This window comes from Loxodonta africana, chromosome 19, assembly GCF_030014295.1.
Source record: "Loxodonta africana isolate mLoxAfr1 chromosome 19, mLoxAfr1.hap2, whole genome shotgun sequence".
Taxonomy (NCBI): Eukaryota; Metazoa; Chordata; class Mammalia; order Proboscidea; family Elephantidae; genus Loxodonta; species Loxodonta africana.
This window is the reverse complement of record NC_087360.1, coordinates 61622532-61643956: the sequence shown is the minus strand read 5'-3', so window position 1 is coordinate 61643956 and position 21425 is coordinate 61622532. Positions and strand designations below refer to the sequence as shown.

At 38.7% G+C, this 21425-nt stretch overlaps 1 protein-coding gene across 1 annotated transcript in view; it reads left to right on the top strand.

Moving 5' to 3' along the window:
* ADAM32 (ADAM metallopeptidase domain 32) overlaps nt 1–21425 on the top strand; it is a 152739-nt gene that overhangs the window by 92577 nt on the left and 38737 nt on the right. Inside the window, exons 9-12 of the mRNA XM_064271941.1 lie at nt 85–221; nt 1468–1642; nt 14163–14255; nt 20464–20662. Coding sequence (XP_064128011.1) covers nt 85–221; nt 1468–1642; nt 14163–14255; nt 20464–20662 — 604 coding nt within the window. The remainder of the gene's footprint in view (nt 1–84; nt 222–1467; nt 1643–14162; nt 14256–20463; nt 20663–21425) is intronic.

Below are 21425 nucleotides of genomic sequence, written 5' to 3'. Positions count from 1 at the left end.
AAAACAGTAAAAATATTTAGAATTAGAATATTATTTTTACCAACGTTTGAGTTGACTTTCTTTGGATTTTCTTTGTTGCTGTAGTATCCCAAGGAGATAACTTCGGAGGCATTTTCAGTTACTGTTGCCCAGTTGCTGGGACTTAGTCTGGGACTATCGTATGATGAGCCAGAGGAATGTCACTGCTCGGGAGCTATCTGTATAATGACTCCAGAAGCTATGTAAGTTTTTTTTTCTTTTTTAATAAGATTTATTTTTTGGTTATTAAATTTATGTTATTAATATTTTATGTACAATAATTTAGAATTTATTTAAAGCTAACTTACACAAATTAGCTATAAACGGGCCAAGTTCACTGCAGAATGTGAACATGTATATTTTACGCGTAGGAGTAGTGTAGAAGGGGAGCTGCACCTTTAAAGACAATCGAGGATAACTAGTCCAATCTGCAAGATACATTAGCAAAGCAGTTCTCCTTAAGCTGTGTATTTTATAAAATCATTTAGTAAGAATCTTTAAAAATATGTCAGCAGGCCAAAACTATGGCCTTTGTTTTTAAACAGAATTTTTGAGTTGCTTGTAGGGTAATTTGATGTTGTGGAAAAATTACTATTGCAAGAATAAGAAGTCTTGCTTGGAGACTGAATAAGTATATAACAGTTGTGTGATTTGGGACAAATTATTTGACCTGCTTGGATTTACATTTCTCATCTTTAAAATGGGAACAATTATGACTATCCTTTTATTTCACAGGGCAATATACGAATAAAATGAGAAATAGAATGGGAAATTGTTTTTCAAATTATAAAATTCCATAAATATGTGATGGATTAAAGTTACTGTGATTTGTAGGTTTGCCAGTGTTTCCAAAATAGCATATCAGACAAGTACTGCAGCAGATATATTTAGTATCCTACATGTTTTTTTATTTGTGAAAATGGCTTATGATAGGTTATAATCGATCTATAACTGAGGATGGCCTGTTAAACTTGATGGAAACCCTGGTGATATAGCAGTTAAGGGCAGCAGTTTGAATCCACCAGGCACTCCTTGGAAACCAGATGGGGCAGTTGTACTCTGTCCGATAGGGTCACTATGAGTTGGAGTTGACTCAATGACAACAGTTTTTTGTTTTTGTTTTTGGATTAAACTTGACAAGGAGCCCTGGTGGTGCAATGGTTAAGCACTTGGCTTGTAACTGAAAGATTGGCCGTTTGAACCCACCCAGCTGCTCAGTGGTGGAAAGACCCAGAGATCTGCTCTGTAAAGACTACAGCCTAAGAAACCCTATGGGGCAGTTCTACTTTGTCACATGTGATCTCTATGTGTCATCAACGAGACAGCATCCAATAACAACACCAACATTAAATTTGACATTTCGAAATTAATTTATATAGGTAATGGAACATATAGACTTATGTTTTCCAGAAGTATACTACCAACAACATTTTACCAATTCATCTTTAGGCAATCCAGTGGAGTGAAGACTTTCAGCAATTGCAGTTTGAGTGACTTTGAAAATTTCATTTCAAATGTGGGTGCCAGATGTCTTCAGAATAAACCGCAAATGCAAGTAAGGGCTTCAGTCTGTGGCAACCACAAAGTGGAGGCAAATGAAATCTGTGACTGTGGTTCTGAGGAAGTAAGTCTGATAACTGGGAAAAATGACTAATAACTCTATTGTTTTAGTTAGTCTTTTTGTCATAAATGTTAGGTATCTCATATATGACTGAGTATAGTGCAAAATATTGAAGCTAAGTGATATCAAGTTTGAATTACACAGAAGAATATACTGTCTAGATTTTATAGATTGAAGAGTTCTGAAGAAATTTAAAATATGCTGCAGAAAAGCTTTTCTTCATGGGAAAAAAGAGGAGCCTAGAATGAACTTTCGGGTTCCAGGCTAAATACATAAGATCTTTCAAAACCTCTGGTTAACCTTTGGACTTTTGATAAAATGTTTTATTGAGGGTGAATGTGTCAGCAGCTCATCATGTGCCCCGTAGGCTATTACTTCACAATGGGATCAGTAGTATTGTGAAGGAAACTGTGTTAATATTGCAATCTATACATTGACTGATTTTGTTTGTTCACTTGATAGGGAAGGCCAGGACATAGAACGAATGCAAAAAATCTAGGGAAGGATGCTTTTTGAGAATTCGATATTTGCAAGACTTCAGCAGATATTATGATTTTCAGACGGAAACGGTGTTAGAGTCTGATACAAACATGGACCTGAATGTACTTGTACCCATAACAAATTGTTTTAATAACTATGCTTTTGTATTATAGTTTCCCATTTAGTAGAACAAGTCTGCCCTTTTTACTCTTCTTCATTTTTTAAAAATAATTTTTATTGTGCTTTAAGTGAAAGTTTACAAATCAAGTCAGTCTGTCACATGTAAGCTTATATATACCTTACTACATACTCCCATTTACTCTCCCCCTAATGAGTCAGCCCGCTCCCTCCTTCCAGTCTCTCCTTTCGTGACCGTTTTGCCAGTTTCTAACCCTCTCTACCCTCCCATCTCCCTTCCAGACAGGAGATGCCAACACAGTCTCAAGTGTCCACCTGGTAGAAGTAGCTCACTTTTCATCAGCATCTCTCTCCAACCCATTGTCCAGTCCCTTCCATGTCTGATGAGTTGTCTTCAGGAATGGTTCCTGTCCTGGGCCAACAGAAGTTCTGGGGACCATGACCGCCAGGATTCCTCTAGTCTCAGTCAGACCATTAAGTCTGGTCTTTTTATGAGAATTTGGGGTCTGCATCCCACTGTTCTCCTGCTCCCTCAGGGGTTCTCTGTTGTGCTCCCCGTCAGGGCAGTCATCAGTTGTGGCCGGGCACCATCTAGTTCTTCTGGTCTCAGGATGATGTAAGTCTTTAGTTCACGTGGCCCTTTCTGTCTCTTGGGCTCATAGTTATCGTGTGACCTTGGTGTTCTTCATTCTCCTTTGATCTAGGTGGGTTGAGACCAATTGATGCATCTTAGATGGCCGCTCGTTAGCATTTAAGACCCCAGATGCCACACTTCAAAGTGGGATGCAGAATGCTTTCATAACAGAATTTATTTTGCCAATTGACTTAGAAGTCCCCTTAAGCCATAGTCCCCAAACCCCCGCCCTTGCTCCGCTGACCTTCGAAGCATTCAGTTTATCCTGGAAACTTCTTTGCTTTTGGTCTAGTCCAGTTGAGCTGACCTTCCATGTAGAGTATTGTCCTTCCCTTCACCTAGGGTAGTTCTTATCTGCTAAAAAAAAAAAAATTTTTTTTTTTTTATCCACAAACTAATCAGTAAATAACCCTCTTCCATTCTCCCTTCCTCCCCCTTCTCGTAACCACAAAAGAACGTGTTCATCTCAGTTTATACTATTTCTCAAGATCTTATAATAGTGGTGTTATACAATATTTGTCCTTTTGCATCTGACTAATTTCACTCAGCATGCCTTCCAGATTCCTCCATGTTATGACATGTTTCACAGATTCCTCACTGTTCTTTATCGATGCGTAGTATTCCATTGTCTGAATATACCATAATTTATTTAACCATTCGTTCGTTAATGGACACCTTGGTTGCTTCCAGCTTTTTGCTATTGTAAACAGTGCTGCAATAAACATGGGTGTGCATATATCTGTTTGTGTGAAGGCTCTTATTTCTCTAGGGTATATTCCAAGGAGTGGGATTTCTGGGTTGTATGGTAGTTCTATTTCTAACTGTTTAAGAGAACGCCAGATAGATTTCCAAAGTGGTTGTACCATTTTACATTCCCACCAGCAGTGTATAAGAGTTCCAATCTCTCCACAGCCTCTCCAACATTTATTATTTTGTGTTTTTTTGGATTAATACCAGCCTTGTTGGAGTGAGATGGAATCTCATCGTAGTTTTAATTTGCATTTCTCTAATGGCTAATGATCGAGAGCATTTTCTCATATATCTGTTGGCTGCCTGAATATCTTCTTTAGTGAAGTGCGTGTTCATATCCTTTGCCCACTTTTTGATTGGGTTGTTTGTCTTTTTGTGGTTGAGTTTTAACAGAATCATATAGATCTTAGAGATCAGGTGCTGGTCGGAGATGTCATAGCTGAAAATTTTTTCCCAATCTGTAGGTGGTCTTTTTACTCTTTTGGTGAAGTCTTTAGATGAGCATAGGTGTTTGATTTTTAGGAGCTCCCAGTTATCTGGTTTCTCTTTGTCATTTTCAGTAATGCTTTATATTCTGTTTATGCCTTGTATTAGGGCTCCTAGGGTTGTCCCTATTTTTTCTTCCATGATCTTTATCGTTTTAGTCTTTATGTTTAGGTCTTTGATCCACTTGGAGTTAGTTTTTGTCCATGGTGTGAGGTATGGGTCCTGTTTCATTTTTTTGCAAATGGATATCCAGTTATGCCAGCACCATTTGTTAAAAAGACTATCTTTTCCCCAGTTAACTGACACTGGGCCTTTGTCAAATATCAGCTGCTCATATGTGGATGGATTTATATCTGGGTTCTCAATTCTGTTCCATTGGTCTATGTGCCTGTTGTTGTACCAGTACCAGGCTGTTTTGACTACTGTGGCTGTATAATATGTTCTAAAATCAGGTAGAGTGAGGCCTCCCACTTTCTTCTTCTTTTTCAGTAATGCTTTACTTATCCAGGGCTTCTTTCTCTTCCATATGAGGTTGGTGATTTGCTTCTCCATCACATTAAAAAATGTCATTGGAATTTGGATCGGAAGTGCATTGTATGTATAGATGGCTTTTGGTAGAATAGACATTTTTACTATGTTAACTCTTCCTGTTCATGAGCAAGGTATGTTTTTCCATTTAAGTAGGTCCTTTTTAGTTTCTTGCAGTAGTACTTTGTAGTTTTCTTTGTATAGGTCTTTTACATCTTTGGTAAGATTTATTCCTAAGTATTTTATCTTCTTGGGGGCTACTGTGAATGGTATTGATTTGGTGATTTCCTCTTCGATGTTCTTTTTGTTGATGTAGAGGAATCCAAGTGATTTTTGCAAGTTTATCTTATAACCTGAGACTCTGCCAAACTCTTCTATTAGTTTCAGTAGTTTTCTGGAGGATTCCTTAGGGTTTTCTGTGTATAAGATCAAGTCATCTGCAAACAGAGATAATTTTACTTCTTCCTTGCCAATCCGAATGCCTTTTATTTCTTTGTCTAGCCTAATTGCTCTGGCTAGGACCTCTAGCACAATGTTGAATAAGAATGGTGATAAAGGGCATCCTTGTCTGGTTCCCGTTCTCAAGGGACATGCTTCAGGCTCTCTGCATTTAGAATGATGTTGGCTATTGGCTTTGTATAGATGCCCTTTATTATGTTGAGGAATTTTTCTTCAATTCCTATTTTGGTGAGGGTTTTTATCATAAATGGGTGTTGGACTTTGTCAAATGCCTTTTCTGCATCAATTGATAAGATCGTGTGGTTTTTGTCTTGTTTATATGGTGGATTACATTAATGATTTTTCTAATATTAAACCAACCTTGCATACCTGGTATAAATCCCACTTGGTCATGGTGGATTATTTTTTTGATATGTTGTTGAATTCTATTGGCTAGAATTTTGTTGAGGATTTTTGCATCTATGTTCATGAGAGATAAAAGTCTGTAATTTTCTTTTTTTGTGGTGTCTTTACCTGGTTTTGGTATCAGGGATATAGTGGCTTCATAGAATGAGTTAGGTAGTATTCCCCCATTTTCTATGCTTTGAAATACCTTTAGTAGTAGAGGTGTTAACTCTTCTCTAAAAGTTTGCTGGAACTCTGCAGTGAAGCCTTCTGGGCCAGGGCTTTTTTTTGTTGGGAGTTTTTTGATTACCATTTCAATGCCTTTTTTTGTTATGGGTCTATTTAGTTGTTCTACTTCTGATTATGTTAGTTTAGGTAGGTAGTGTTTTTCTAGGAATTCATTCATTTCTTCTAGGTTTGCAAATCTGTTAGAGTGCAATTTTTCGTAATAATCTGATATGATTCTTTTAATTTCAGTTGCGTCTGTTGCGATATGGCCTATCTCGTTTCTTATTCGGGTTATTTGTGTCCTTTCCTGTATTTCTTTAGTCAGTCTGACCAATGGTTTATTAATTTTGCTAATTTTTTCAAAGAACCAGCTTTTGGCTTTGTTAATTCTTTCAATTATTTTTCTGTTCTCTAATTCCTTTAGTTCAGCTCTAATTTTTATTATTTGTTTTCTTCTGGTGCCTGATGGATTCTTTTGTTGCTCACTTTCTATTTATTCAAGTTGTAGGGACAGTTCTCTGATTTTGGCTCTTTCTTCTTTATGTATGTGTGCATTTATCGATATGAATTGACCTCTGAGTGCTGCTTTTGCTGTGTCCCAGAGGTTTTGATAGGAAATGTTTTCATTCTTGTTGCATTCTTTGAATTTCTTTATTCCCTCCTTAATGTCTTCTATAACCCAGTCTTTTTTGAGCAGGGTATTGTTCAGTTTCCAAATACTGGATTTCTTTTCCCTGATTTTTCTGTTATCGATTTCCACTTTTATGGCCTTGTGGTCTGAGAAAATGCTTTATAATATTTCGATGTTTTGGATTCTGCAAAGGTTTGTTTTATGACCTAATATGTGATCTATTCTAGAGAATGTTCCATGTGCTCTAGAAAAAAAAGTATAATTTGCAGCTGTTGAGTGGAGTGTTCTGTATAAGTCTATGAGGTCAAGTTGGTTGATTGTAGCAATTAGGTCTTCCGTGTCTCTATTGAGCTTCTTACTGGAAGTCCTGTCCTTCTCCAAAAGTGGTGTGTTGAAGTCTCCTACTATAATTGTGGAGGTGTCTATCTCACTTTTCAGTTCTGTTAAAATTTGATTCATGTATCTTTCAGCCCTGTCATTGGGTACATAAATATTTACTATGGTTATATCTTCCTGGTCAATTGTCCCTTTAATCATTATGTAATGTCCTTCTTTATCCTTTGTGGTAGATTTAACTTTGAAGTCTATTTTGTCAGAAATTAATATTGCTACTCCTGCTCTTTTTTGATTGTTGTTTGCTTGATATATTTTTTTCCATCCTTTGAGTTTTAGTTTGTTTGTGTCTCTAAGTCTAAGGTGTGTCTCTTGTAGGCAGCATATAGACGGATCATGTTTCTTTATCCAGTCCGAGACTCTCTGTCTCTTTATTGGTGCGTTTAGTCCATTTACATTCAGTGTAATTATAGATAAGTATGTGTTTAGTGCTGTCATTTTGATGCCTTTTTGTGTGTGTTGTTGACAATTTCATTTTTCCACTTACGTTTTTGTGCTGAGACGTTTGTCTTTGTAAATTGTGTTCATTTTCATAGTAGTCATGTTTATGTTTGCTGAGTCGTTATGTTTTTCTTGGTTTTTATTTTGAGTTATGGAATTGTTAGACCTCTTTGTGGTTACCTTAATATTTACCCCTATTTTTCTAAGTAAAACCCTAGCTTGTATCATCCTATTTCGCCTTGTTTTCCTCTCCATATGGCAGTTCTGTGCCTCCTGTACTTAGTCCCTCCTTTTGATTTTTTTTTTGATTATTGTGATTTTTTACATACTGACTTCAAAGGTTCTCTGTTTTGAGTGTTTTTTTCTTTTTAAAATTAATCTTAATTTGTTTTTGTGATTTCCTGATTTGAGTTGATATCAGGATGTTCTGTTCTGTGACCTTGTGTTGTGTTGTTATCTGATGTTATTGATTTTCTGAGCAAACAATTTCCTTTAGTATTTCTTGTAGCTTTGGTTTGCTTTTTGCAAATTCTCTAAGCTTGTGTTTATCTGTAAATTTTTTAATTTTGCCTTCATATTTGAGAGAGAGTTTTGCTGGATAAATGATCCTTGGCTGGCAGTTTTTCTCCTTCAGTGCTCTGTATATGTCATCCCATTACCTTCTTGACTGCATGGTTTCTGCTGAGTAGTCTGAACTTGTTCTTATTGATTCTCCTTTGTAGGAGACCTTTCTTACCCCTGGCTGCTTTTAAAATTTTCTCTTTATCTTTGATTTTGGCAAGTTTGATGATAATATGTCTTGGTGATTTTCTTTTTGGATCAATCTTAAATGGGGTTTGATGAGCATCTTGGATAGATATCCTTTTGTCTTTCGTGATGTCAGGGAAGTTTTCTGCCAACAGATCTTCAACTATTCTCTCTGTATTTTCTGTTATCCCTCCCTGTTCTGGGACTCCAATCCCATGCAAGTTATTCTTCTTGATAGAGTCCCACATGATTCTTAGGGTTTCTTCATTTTTTTAAATTCTTTTATCTGATTTTTCTTCAACTATATTGGTGTCAATTGCCTTATCTTCCATCTCTCTCACTGTGCATTCCAATTGCTCGATTCTGCTTCCCTGACTTCCTATTGCATTGTCTAATTCTGTAATTTTACTGTTAATCTTTTGGGTTTCTGAATGCTGTCTATGGATTCTTGGAGCTTATTAATTTTTCTGCTATGTTCTTGAATAATCTTTTTGATTTCTTCAACTGCTTTATCAGTGTGTTCCTTGGTTTTTTCTGTAGATTGCCTTATTTCATTTCTGAGGTCGTCCCTGATGTCTTGAAGCATTCTGTAAATTAGTTTTTTATATTCTGCATCTGGCAATTCCAGGATTGTATCTTCATTTGGGAAAGATTTTGATTCTTTAATTTGAGGAGTTGTAGACGCAATCATGGTCAGCTTCTTTATGTGGTTTGATATCGACTGCTGTCTCCGAGCCCTCTATAAGATATTGTAATGATTTATTTTATATTTGGTCACTGAGTCTTATCTTGTTTTGTTTTCTTTCAGTATACGTAGATGGGCTAGTAGGTTGCGCTGTCTTGATTGTTGTAGCCCTTGACTCACTTATGACCTATTACCAGCTGGTTTGGGCTGTTACCAGATATATAAGCCTAAGAGTCCATTCATTATTCTTGAGTAGAATCTGATTTTGGGTCACCAAGTGTGTGGTGTAGACTGTCACCTATTCACTTAGAGGAGTAGTGGTGATAGTTGTGTGCACCAGATTCTAGTAGCAGCAGGGGGTCACACTCCGGGCCGGCGGGGGGAGGGGGGAGGCAGGATGCTGACAGGCTTCCCCCAAGTGCCAGTGAGGTAGGTGTGTCTCTATTCCTAAAGCAGTTTTGTGGGTGGGCTCTGCAGCTGTACCTTAGGCACCCAGTGCATGTACCTCTACAGATTGGTACATGTCACTATCCTCAGACCCCTATGGCAGGAGGCTAGGTGGTTTGGGTGGAGCTTTAGCCCTCAGTTCCCTGTTGTGGGTCAGTGAGGGCTCTGTTTAATAGGCAGAGATATCAGACCTGGGAAACTTGTCTTTCCAGTAGTCTGCTAAAACAATTATAGTCAGATCACTATCAGAATTGCCCTTGCATGATAATAGCCACCTTGTTCCCTGTAGGGATGAAAGCCCAAGACTGTGGATCTCATAAGCTTGGCTGGAGCTGGTTCCTGTATTTTTAGTCCAATTTCGGGAAGTCAGGGAAGGATTTTTGGTCCCTGGTTTTTTTGTAGCTGCTTCTCTCAGGCCAGAAGAATGGGTTAGGAAAAGAGAAAAAAACAAAAACAAAAAAAAAACCACAGAGCACTTCAGTCTCTGGCCCAGGAAATTCTAATGTTAATGAAGCCACATGGGAAGGGAAGGGGAGGGATCAGATAGATAGGAGAGAGTAGCACCCAGGAATATAGACAAAGTTACTTATATTGCTTGGTGATGACTGTTTTATCTGAGATTCCCGAGGGTTGTGTAGCCTGTGTGCGCTGGCTGGGTAAAGATTGCCCCCAAGGGTCAGGCCCGCGTCCCGTGCTTGTGCTGTCTCAGAAGCCTCAGTTAGTTCCTCCTCTCCCAGTCCAAAGCCCAGCGCCAAGGTTCCCCAGCTGGGATGCTGCACTCCAGGCTCCAGAACCAGTCACTGCCTCCTGGTGACTTCTCCTCCTGTCAGCCGCGTTGCTGCGCTGCCTGCGTGCACTGGCTGGGCTTCCCCCGAGGTTGCTTCTGGGGCCTAGGGCTGTGTCCTGTGTTTTCGCCGTCTCAGGATGCCATGCTCAGCTCCCCTGCGCCCAGTCCAAAGCCCGGCACCAAGGTTTTCTGACTTGGACGCTGGCTGCAGGCTCTGAAAACAGTTGCTTCTTCCCAGTGGTTGCTTGTTCTCTCGTTAGCCACTTCATGTGCAGCCTGCTTGCATGGCTGAGTCTCTGTCACTCAGGTCAACTCTTTAGATCTGTGTTTGATGGTCAGGGTTCGTAGATTGTCATGTATGTGATCGATTCACTTGTTTTTCCAAGTCTTTGTTGCAAGAGGAATCCAAGGTAGCTTCTACCTAGTCAGCCATCTTGGCCCTACCCTCTTCTTCATTTTTTAAAGATTAATTTTATTGGAGTATAATCTACATAAAATAAAATGCACTCACTTTTCACTGCACAGGCTGATGAGTTTTGACAGTGCGGACCCAGGGAGGCCATGTGCCAGAGGCTTTCCGGTCGAATGGCACAGCTCAGCCTCCCAGGAAGTGGGGGTCTGTGCAAAGGGGGGCTAGGTGGATGGGAGAAAGGAAAGGAAGGAAGAGAGAAAGAGAAAAGAAACAACACCCCCCAGAAAGAAAAAACAAACAAAATGGCACCGAGGGAGCCAGTCAGTGATGGCGGCGCAGACCTGGGGAGGCCACGTGCAGTGACTCTGCAGTGGAGCGGTGCAGCATGGTCCCTAGAGAAGGGGTGGGGGCAGTGCACAGGGCTGTGTAGGTGGGAGAAAGAAAGGAGAAAGAGAGTAGAAACAGAAAGAAAGAAAGAAAGAAAGAAAAAGAACAAAGCAAACAAACCAAAAAATCACAGCCCATCAAGAAGGGAATGGGACAGGGACATTTAGGTCAATTGGCATAACAAAGTTTACTAAGAAAATGTTCTGCATCCCACTTTGGTGAGTGGCATTGGCAATCTAAGATGCATCAATTGATCCCAACCCACTTGGAGCAAAGGAAAACGAACACCTAAAACACAGGAAAAATATTAGCCCAAGTGGTAAAAGGGCCACATAAACCAGAAACTGTATCAGCCGGAGGCCAAAAGAACTAGATGGTGCCCAGCTACTATCAATGCCTGACCTGGCAGGGAACACAATACACAGTCCCTGACAGAGCAGAAGAAATGTGTGGAGCAGAACTCAAATTCATTTAAAAAGCTGAGATTTAATGGTCTGACTGAGACTGGAGGAACCCCTGAAGCCATGGCCCCCAGATGCTCTGTTAACCCCAAACTAAAACCACTCCCAAAGCCCGCTCTTCAGAAAAAAATTAGGCTGGAGTATAAAATATAAAATAACGCTCGTGAAGAGTGTGCTTCTTAGTTCAGTCAGATACATGAGACCAAATGTGGAGCTCCTGTCTGGAGGCAGGATGAAAAGGCAGGAAGGGAGAGAAACTGGTTGAATGGACACAGAGAGCCTGAGGTGGAAAGCGGGAGCGTGCTGTCACATTATAGGGATTGCAACTAGTGTCACATAACAATATGTGTAAAAATTTTTGTGTAAGAAATTAACTTGAACTGTAAACTTTCACCTAAAGCACAATAAAAAGAGAAAAAGAAAAAAAAGGAGGGGGTGGGAGGAGGCATGGCACACAGGGCTAGCTGGGCAGGAGAAAGGAAGAGAGAGAGAGAGGAAAGAAAAAAGCCTCCCACCCCCAAATCACACAACAAAAAACAACAACAACAAATAAAAAAATATCTCTGAAGGGGCTGGCTGGTGGGGGTGGGGCGGACCCCAGCAAGAGTGAGCTGATGTCTCTCCAGCCAAGCGACTGTGCTCCATTGGAAAGAAGTGGGGGCCACATACAGAGAAGAATGGTGGGGGGTGGGAACGCTCGTATCCCTGGCTACTGGGTGCTTTGTCTCCTGTTGGGAGCTCTGTGAAGTTGCCTTCCTGTAGTCCTTGTCTGCAGTCTTTGGTGTTGGAGGTCCAAGATGGAGAATTTGGTTGGCAGTGAGCTCTTGTCTCCCTGGCTGAGTGACTATGGCCTGCTGGAAAGTGGCGGAGGCCTCATACAGGGAAAAGGGATGGCAGGGGGTAGTGGGCAAGCATGAATTCCTGGTTACTGGGTGCTCTGTCTCCTGTTGGGAACTCCATGAAGCTGCCTTCCTGTAATCCCTGTCTGCATTCCTTGGTGGCTGTAGTCCAAGATGGCAAATCTGTGCCATGTTAGCTGGTAGGGGACCTCCACTCTGTAGCTGTCCTCATTTTCTCTTCTCTTTCGGTTTCTTATTCCATTTGGTGCTTGATTGAGTTCTTTATTCCTTCATTTGGTACTTAGGGTCCCAGAATTGACATCTGTATCTGTTTTACTTAGCTTTTTGGGTCTTTGATGCAGAGGAATGGCATGGTGCTTCTGTCTATTGTGCCATGTTGGCTCTGCCTGAAAATATTTTTCTTTTATCTTCATTTTCAAAAGATAAGTTTGTTGGTTATAGAATTCTATGCTTATAGTCCCCACCTCCCCTTGGGGTTCTGTAAAGAGGAAATCTATTGTCTTCTTGCTTACATTGTTTCAGATTAGAAGTCAGTAGTAATTCTTACACTTATTTTTTTTTTTTCCTGGCTGCTTTCAAGATAGTCTCTTTATCTTTGATTTTAACCAATTGATTATGAAGTGCATAGATACAGTTCTCTTCATATTTGTGCTACTTGGGGTTTGATTAGTTTCTTGGATCTGTAGAGTTTTAGTATATGTCAAATTTGGAAAATTTTCAGCCATTGTTTTTATATATTTTTTCCACCTACACCTTCTCCCTCCTCGCCCTACAACATTTTGGGACTGTAATAACACATGTATTAGATATGCTTGTTATTGCTTTGCAATTCATGGAGTCTCTGATTTTGTGTGTGTGTGCATTTTCTCTCTCTTTACTTCTGTTTGAAGAGTTTTCATTGCAGAATCTTCAAGGCCATTTAAGTTTTTCTAAAGTGTCCAATATGCTTTTAAACTCTCTAGAGAGTTCTTCTATTTTAAAACCAAAAACCAAACCTGTTGCCATTCAGTCAATTCTGACTTTTAGTGACACTATAGGACAGGGTAGAACTGCCATTTTCTATTTTACATATTATATTTTTCAGCTCTAGAAATTTCATTTGGTTTATCTTCAGTTTCATTACTCCTCTCATTTTGTTCATATTTTACCTCAAATCCTAGAACATGTTCATAACAGCTGTTTTAAGGTCTTGTCTGTTAATTCTATCATGTCTGTGATTTATGGGTCTTATTCTATTGACTGATGTTTTCACTTTGTTGTGGATCACATTTCTTTGGCTTTTTATCATGTGTGATTTTTTAAAATTGAATACTAGCTATTATGACTGTTATGCTGTTTAATACTTGAATTTATTTGTTCTCCTTTAAAAAGAATTTGACTATGTTCTGGCCACATTTAAGTTACTTGTTGACCAGCTTTCTCTTTTTGAAGCTTACCTTTAAGACTTTTTAGGGTGCTTTTAGGTAACTTTCCCTCTAGAGTTGGTTTCATATTATATTACAGCTAAACTCTCCCAAGTCTGTACTGAATGCACCGGCTGTTCATTGAGGACTCTCCATTCTGGCTTGTCAGAATCCAAATGTCTCTTAGCTCAGATGTCTTGGGATTTTGCAGCTTTCAGCATTCTGACAGTTACTTTTTCCCTTGCCAGTTTTTCTTTGTTATGTATATACAACTCAACCAGAGGCTCAAGATGACCCCTAATCAGAATTCTGGATCTCTTTCTTTATGTGGCTTATTGTTCACCAATAATCTGCTCCACTAATTCAGCCACCTCAAACTCCCATTCTCTGCCATCTCAAGTCAGTGAGATCATTATGCTCTGCTTGGGAAAATACCTCTAGGCAGAAAGCTAGTGATTTAGGGCTTACCTCATTTGTTTCTTTAAGGGATCACAATCCTGCTTTATTTGTTATCCACTTTTGAAAAAAAAAGTTGCTTCATATATTTTGCCCAGTTGTCTGAATTGGGTAGGAGCATAAATGTGGTACCGGTTACTTTCTTATGACCTGAAGTAAAAGTCCTACATTAATATTTTAATTGTTTAGAGATGCTGAAATCTATAAACTTTAACGGCATTTATCTCCTTCCCCAAATCTCAAAAAATAAGCCCAGAAAATATAAGCCCTACCAAAACTTATATTGTCTTTCTGTATTTTTACCTGTACATTCCGCTCATTCATAGGAATGTGGACCTGATAGCTGTTGTGATCCTCGTACTTGTACACTGAAACCAGGAGCACACTGTGATACAGGATTATGCTGCAAGAACTGTCAGGTAAGACTTAAGTTTATGAACATAATTATGAACAAAAATTATAATATATCGTATGTACTAACATAAAACTCTTTAGAACACTTAAAATTACAGCTGTATGTCAAAGAAAATTACTTTTCAAATGAAGAAAGTGATATTAAGTTCAGGATCAAATATATGGTTTTGAGAACTTTTGCTGGCTTGGGCCTCCTTCTATTTCTATTTTTCTCACTAATTTTATGCTGCTGTTCTTTAAGCCGTGATTGAGAGCCAATATAGTATTTTTCCATACAGCATATCTCCATTAAAATGGGCTGTTTTCATTCACTCTCTTCAGTGTTTATATTTTATAAATAAAAATATTATTGATGGTAGTAGATATCTGTGGTTATGTAGTTGAAATATACAACAGTTTTCCATAACAGTATAGAGAATGAAACTCACTAGAGGGAACTCTTTACAAATGCTACCTACATGTTAGTACAAAAAAAAAAAAAAGGAAACCCTGGTGGCGTAGTGGTTAAGTGTTAGTACAGAATTTAAACTATGTTCACTTGACCAAAAGATCGCATTTTAGTCTAAATAGTGAGGATGTTATTATACTGCCCCATGTTTTCCTTTTCATCTCGTCCAGTATATTTGTCACAAGTTCTTGATAGTAAAATCCCTTCTGATGGTTAATTTTATGTGTTAACTTGCTAAGTTATGTTGCTCAGTTGTTTGGTCAAACACTAATCTAAATACTGTTATGAAGTAGTTACCGTACTAGTTGGTGTTGAGTTGACTTACTTAGACTCACTGTGACCCCGTGTGTGACACCATACAGTGTTTAATGGCTACCTTCTCAGAAGTAGATGACCAGGTTTCTCTGGGTGGACTCAAACTTCCAACCTCTCAGTTAGCAGCTGAGCATGTTGATCATTTGCACCACTCAGGGACTCCTTTTTTTTTTTTTTTTTTTACTTGTGATGAAATCATGTGTACCCTCCACAATGTGGCTGGACCTCATCTGATCAGTCGAAGGCCTTAAAGACATGAAGAGAGTTTCTGTGGGGTATATTCTGCCTCTAGACTGTAATTAAACATTTTGCCAAAATTCCTCACTTTTCCTATTACGTGACCTATAAACTTTGGGACACAAGACTACAGGAGTCTCTAGCCTGTCACCTGACCTACAGATTTGGGGCTTGCCAGCCCCCACAGTTGCATGATCCAATTTCTTGAAATAAATCTCTCTCTCTCTACCAAACCAAACCTGTTGCCATCAAGTCAATTTAGACTTATAGTGACCCTATGTGTGTATGTGTGTGTGTATAATGACATTGGCTCATTGCTCATACTTTTGCTGGACATAGTGATCTTTACTTGAGTAGTTGTTGACCTTTTGGTCTCATATTGGTGGTTTTTAGGTAGAGCACTGATCTTATGGGTTAAAGTCCTTTATTTTGTGTGCCACTCTGCTATTTTGTTAAAAGGTAATCTCAGGGAATAGGCTTAGTTCTAGGTTTAAAGTATGCCTCAGGGCAATAGTTTAGGGAATCCTCTGTTCAATACTGTTCCAGTGTGTCTGGACTTTTTTTTTTAAATAAGAGTTTGAGTTCTGCTCCTTATTTTTCTGCCATTCTATCCAGGACCATCTATTGTGACCTGGTCAGAAGGGTCAGTGGTGGTACCTGGATACTATCTAGTTCTTCTGGTCTCATGATAGATGAGGCTGTGGCTCATGTAGATTTGTTTATTCTCTGAGCATTTGGTTACGTTCTTACTGTTTTGGTCGTGGAGAGTAGAGACCTGTAGTTGTGTCTTAGATGGCTGCTCACAAGTTTTTAATACCCCAGACGTTACTCACTTCATTAGGATGCAGATCATGATTTTTGTGAACTATATTATGTCAATTGATTGAATTGTCCCATAAAGACTATGGTCCTAAGCTTTTAAACCCAGAAAACGAATGCTGGAAAGTGTTTGATTATGTCCGAGGAGTATCGGTATTTGTTTCTTCAATGAATATATGTGACTGCATTCACATATTTGTATTTACACATACCTTTAGATACAAATTTCTGTTCTCACCTATGTACACACCTGTAGCTACCTGTATACCAACATGCCTACACCCATCCATATGTGCTCAAACATTCGTTTTTATTTTGGTTGTCTGTGCTCACTACATCCACATTCGGTGTCACTTTTCCCATCACTAACAAATAATACAAGTCTCTATGATCTAAAATGTACTTTCCCCTCCCCCTCCTCTCCCTGTTAACCACCAATGAACACTGGTCTCTCTCTACCTATTCTTGTCTTCTTACAAAAGAGGAATCACCCAATATTTGTCCTTTTGTGCTTGACTTATTTCACTTAGCATTATGCCCTTCAGGTCCGTCCATGTTATAGTATGTTTTGCAACTCATCATTGTTCTTTATGGTTGTGTAAGTATTCCATTGTATGTATGTACCACTATTTGCTTGTCCATTCATCTGTTGATGGGCACTTTGGTTATTTCCATTTATTTGTTATTGTGAATAAGGCAGCAATGACAACAAGTGTGCATATGTCTGTTCATGTCATTATTTTCAGGTCTCTATACTTATATGGAGTAGGATTCCTGGATTATAAAAACAAAAACAAAAAACTCGTCATTGAGTCAATGCTGACTCATAGCAATCATGTTGTTGTTGTTAGGTGCCTTCCAGGCGGTTCTGGCCCACATCCACCCCATGTACCACAGAATGAACCACTGCCCGGTACTGCACCATGCTCACAATCATTATGCTTGAGCCCGTTGTTGCAGCCACTGTGTCAGCCCATCTTGTTGAGGGTCTTCCTCTTTTTCACTGACTCTCTACTTTGCCAAGCATGATGTCCTTCTCCAGAGACTGATCCCACCTGACAACATGTCCAAAGTATGTAAGATGCAATCTCTCCAACCTTGCTTCCAAGGAGCATTCTGGTTGTATTTCTTCCAAGACAGATTTGTTCATCCTTTTGACAGTTCGATGTTCTTCACCAACACCACAATTCAAAGTCGTCAATTCTTTGGTCTTCCTTATTCATTGTCCAGCTTTCACATGCATATGATGGAATTGAAAATACCATGGCTTGGGTCAGGTGCACCTTAGTCTTCAAGGTGACATCTTTGCTTTTCAACACTTTATAAAGATGTCCTTTGCAGCAGATTTGCCAAATGCAACGCGCCTTTTGATTTCTTGACTGCTGCTTCTGTGGGTGTTGATTGTGGTTCCAAGTAAAATGAAATCCTTGACAACATCTATCTTTTCCCTATTTATCATGACATTGCTTATTGGTCCAGTTGTGAGGATTTTTGTTTTCTTTATGTTGAGGTGTAATCCATACTGAAGGCTGTGGTCTTTGATCACCGTCAGTAAGTACTTCAAGTCCTCTTCACTTTCAGAAGGAAAGGATGTGTCATCTGCATAATGCAAGTTGTTAATTAGTCTTCCTTCAAACCTGATGCCCCGTTCTTTTCATATAGTTCAGCTTCTCGAATTATTTGCTAAGCATACAGATTGAATAGCTGTGGTAAAAAGGCTACAACCCTGACGCACACCTTTCCTGACTTTAAACCATGCAGTTTCCCCTTATTCTGGTCAAACAATTGCCACTTGATTTATGTACAGCTTCCTCATGAGCACAATGAAGTGTTCTGGAATTCCCATTGTTCACAATGTTATCCATAATTTGTTATAATCCAGATAGTCGAATGACTTTGCACAGTCAATAAAACACAGGTAAACAGCTTTCTTGTATTCTCTGCTTTCAGCCAGGATCTGACATCAGCTATTATATTCCTGGTTCTACATCATCTTCTGGATCCACCTTGAATTTCTGGCAGTTCCCTGTTGATGTATTGCTGCAGCCACTTTTGAATGTTCTTAAGCAAAATTTTACTTGCATGCGATATTAATGATATTGTTTGATAATTGCTGCATTCAGTTGGATCACCTTTCTTGGGAATAGGCATAAATATGGATCTCTTCCAATTGGCTGGCCAGGCAGCAGTCTTCCAGATTCCTTGGCATAGACAAGTGAGCACTTCCAGCGCTGCATCTGTTTGTTGAAACATCTCAATTGGTATTCCATCAATTCCGGGAGGCTTGTTTTTTGCCAGTGACTTCAGTGAAGCTTGGACCTCTTCCTTCAGTACCATCAGTTCCTGATCATATGCTACCTCCTGAAAAAAATGAACATCGACCAATTCTTTTTGGTATAGTGCCTCTGTATTTTTTTCATCTTCTTTTGATACTTCCTATGCTGTTTAATATTTTCCCCACAGAATCCTTCAATATTGCACCTTGAGGCTTGAATTTTTTCTTCAGTTCTTTCAGCTTCAGAAATGCCAACTGTGTTCTTCCCTTTTAGTTTTCTATATCCAGGTCTTTGCACACATGTCATTATAATACTTTGTCTTCTCGAGCTGCCCTTTGAAATCTTCTGTTCAGCTCTTTTACTTCATCATTTCTTCCTTTTGCTTTAGCTACTTATTGTTCAAAAGAAAGTTTCAGAGTCTCTTCTGACACCCATTTTAGTCTTTTCTTTCTTTCGTGTCTTTTTAATGACCTCTTGCTTTCTTCATGTGTAATGTCCTTGATGTCATCCCACATCTGGTTTGATCTTCAGTCACTAGTGTTCAACAAGTCAAATCTATTCTTGATATGGTCTCTAAATTCAGGTGGAATATACTCAAGGTTGTATTTTGGTCTCGTGGACTTGTTCTTCAGCTTCAACTTGAACTTGCATATGAGCAATCGATGGTCTGTTCTGCAGTTGGCCCCTGGACTTGTTCTGACTGATGATATCGAGCTTTTCTATTGTCTCTTTCCATAGATGTAGTCAATTTGTTTCCTGTGTATTCCATCTGGCAAGGTCTATGTGTATAGTCACCATTTATGTTGCTGAAAAAAGGTATTTGTAATGAAGTAGTTGTTGTTCTTGCAAAATTGTATCATGCAATTTCCAACAATGTTTCTATTACCAAGACCGTATTTTCCAACTACCAATCCTTCTTTGTTTCTAACTTTCGCATTCCAATCACCAGTAATTATCAATGCATTCTGATTGCATGTTCATTCAATTTCAGACTGCGGAAGCTGGTAAAAATCTTCAGTTTCTTCATCTTTGACCTCAGTGGTTGGTGTGTAAATTTGAATACTAACTGGTCTTCCTTGTAGGTGTGCGAATATTATTCCTATTACTGACAGCATTGTACTTCTTGAAATGTTCTTTTTGACAGTGAATGCAATGCCATTCCCCTTCAAGTTGTCATTCCTGGCATAATAGAACATATGATTGTCTGTTTCAAAATGGCCAATACCAGTCCATTTCAGCTCACTAAAGTCTAGGATATCAATGTTTATGCATTCTATTTCATTTTGGATGATTTCCAGTTTTCCAAGATTCATACTTCGTACATTCCATGTTCCTATTATTAATGGATGTTTGTAGCTCTTTCTTCTCATTTTGAGTCGTGTCACATCAACAAATGAAGGTCCCAAAAGCTTCGCTTCATCCACGTCATTAAGTTCAACTTTACTTTGAGGAGGCAGCTCTTCCCCAGTCCTATTTTTAGTGCCTTCCAACCTGAGGCGCTCATCTTCCGGCACTGTATCAGACAGTGTTCCGGTTCTACTCACAAGGTTTTCATTGGCTAATTCTTTTCAGAAGTGGACCTCTGGTTCCTTCTTCCTAGTCTGTCTTAGTCTGGAAGCCCAGCTGAAACCTGCCCACCGTGGGTGACTCTGCTGGTATTTGAATACCAGTGGCCCAAGTTCCAGCATTACAGCAACTTGCAGGGCACCACAGTGGGGCAAACTGACGGACACGTGGAAGATGGTTTGAATAGGTGTATTTTATTTGGAAATTGATTGAATTATACTGTTTTCACCAGAAGGAGTAATTTTCCCAAGCTAAAAGTAATCTTTTCTCTGTTACAGTGAAAACACAAATAAAACTTTGACTCTCATCACATCACATTTGTGCTATACCTTTTTTTTTGTACATGTGTCTTATTTCTTGCTTTGGTTAATAATATTAAATTTATTTTTTAGGATGCGTAGCATAATGCCTTACATTAGAGATGTACTTAATAAACATTAATGAATAGACCATCAAAGCATAAATGGAATTAATACAACCTTGAAATAAATATTGATACACATAACAATCTTACATATAACATTGTATTTTGTATATTCTAATTTCTGTTAGATTGCTGAATCAGGTTTTGAATGTAGGCCCCGTGTGCATCCTGAATGTGACATTCCAGAGTTTTGTAATGGAAGTTCAGCATCCTGTGATCCTGATGTAACTATACACAATGGACATTTATGCAAAAACAACCAATTTTTGTGTTATGATGGAGACTGCCATGATCTTGATGCACGATGTGAGAAATTATTTGGAAAAGGTAATATTTTTGGTTATATCTAAATTATTGATCCTACATATTTTTGCTAACATTAATCAAGACAGTGGGTCAATTTTATATAAATATAAAACTAGATGCCTTAAAGCTACTATTCATGGTAGCTTTAAATGGGTTAAAGGATAGAAAGCACTTAGAACACTGCCTTAGTGCACATTAAGTGCTCAAAACTTACTATATTTATATAACACTTTATTCTATGAAGACTTAATTTAATCAAACTTACTAATTGCTTATTTGTAGATCTATATTATATTATAATATATTACATCACAACTGCAGGATAGTATTAAAATAATTACCTATTCATTCTATACTGCGTCTCGACTTGGTGGCCATCTTCTCCTAAAAACAAACCAACTCAAAACTAGAACTTAAAGGGGCATATTTTTTTTATACCTAGGTCCCTCTCCCCTTTCTACTAAAAGCACCTCTATTCTTTGCAAAATTGCTTCTTCTCCCACCACAGCCATGAGTTCTGAGTGGGATATGCCAATTTTACTACCACAATTCCTCATCAGAGGAGTGGGTACATGACCTAACTTGGGCCAAATGTATTATTTAACCTACCTGGATACAGTGTTTAGTCCAGGGAATGACAAGTGACCTAAGATAAATCAGAGTGCTTCTTCAGATTTTATGTTTACACTGAAGCTATGCTGAAAAGATTTTTGTGTGTGTGTCTTGGTGATGAACCCATACTGTGTGGAAGAAACTATTCTGTAGCAGTGGCAATGAAGCCAAA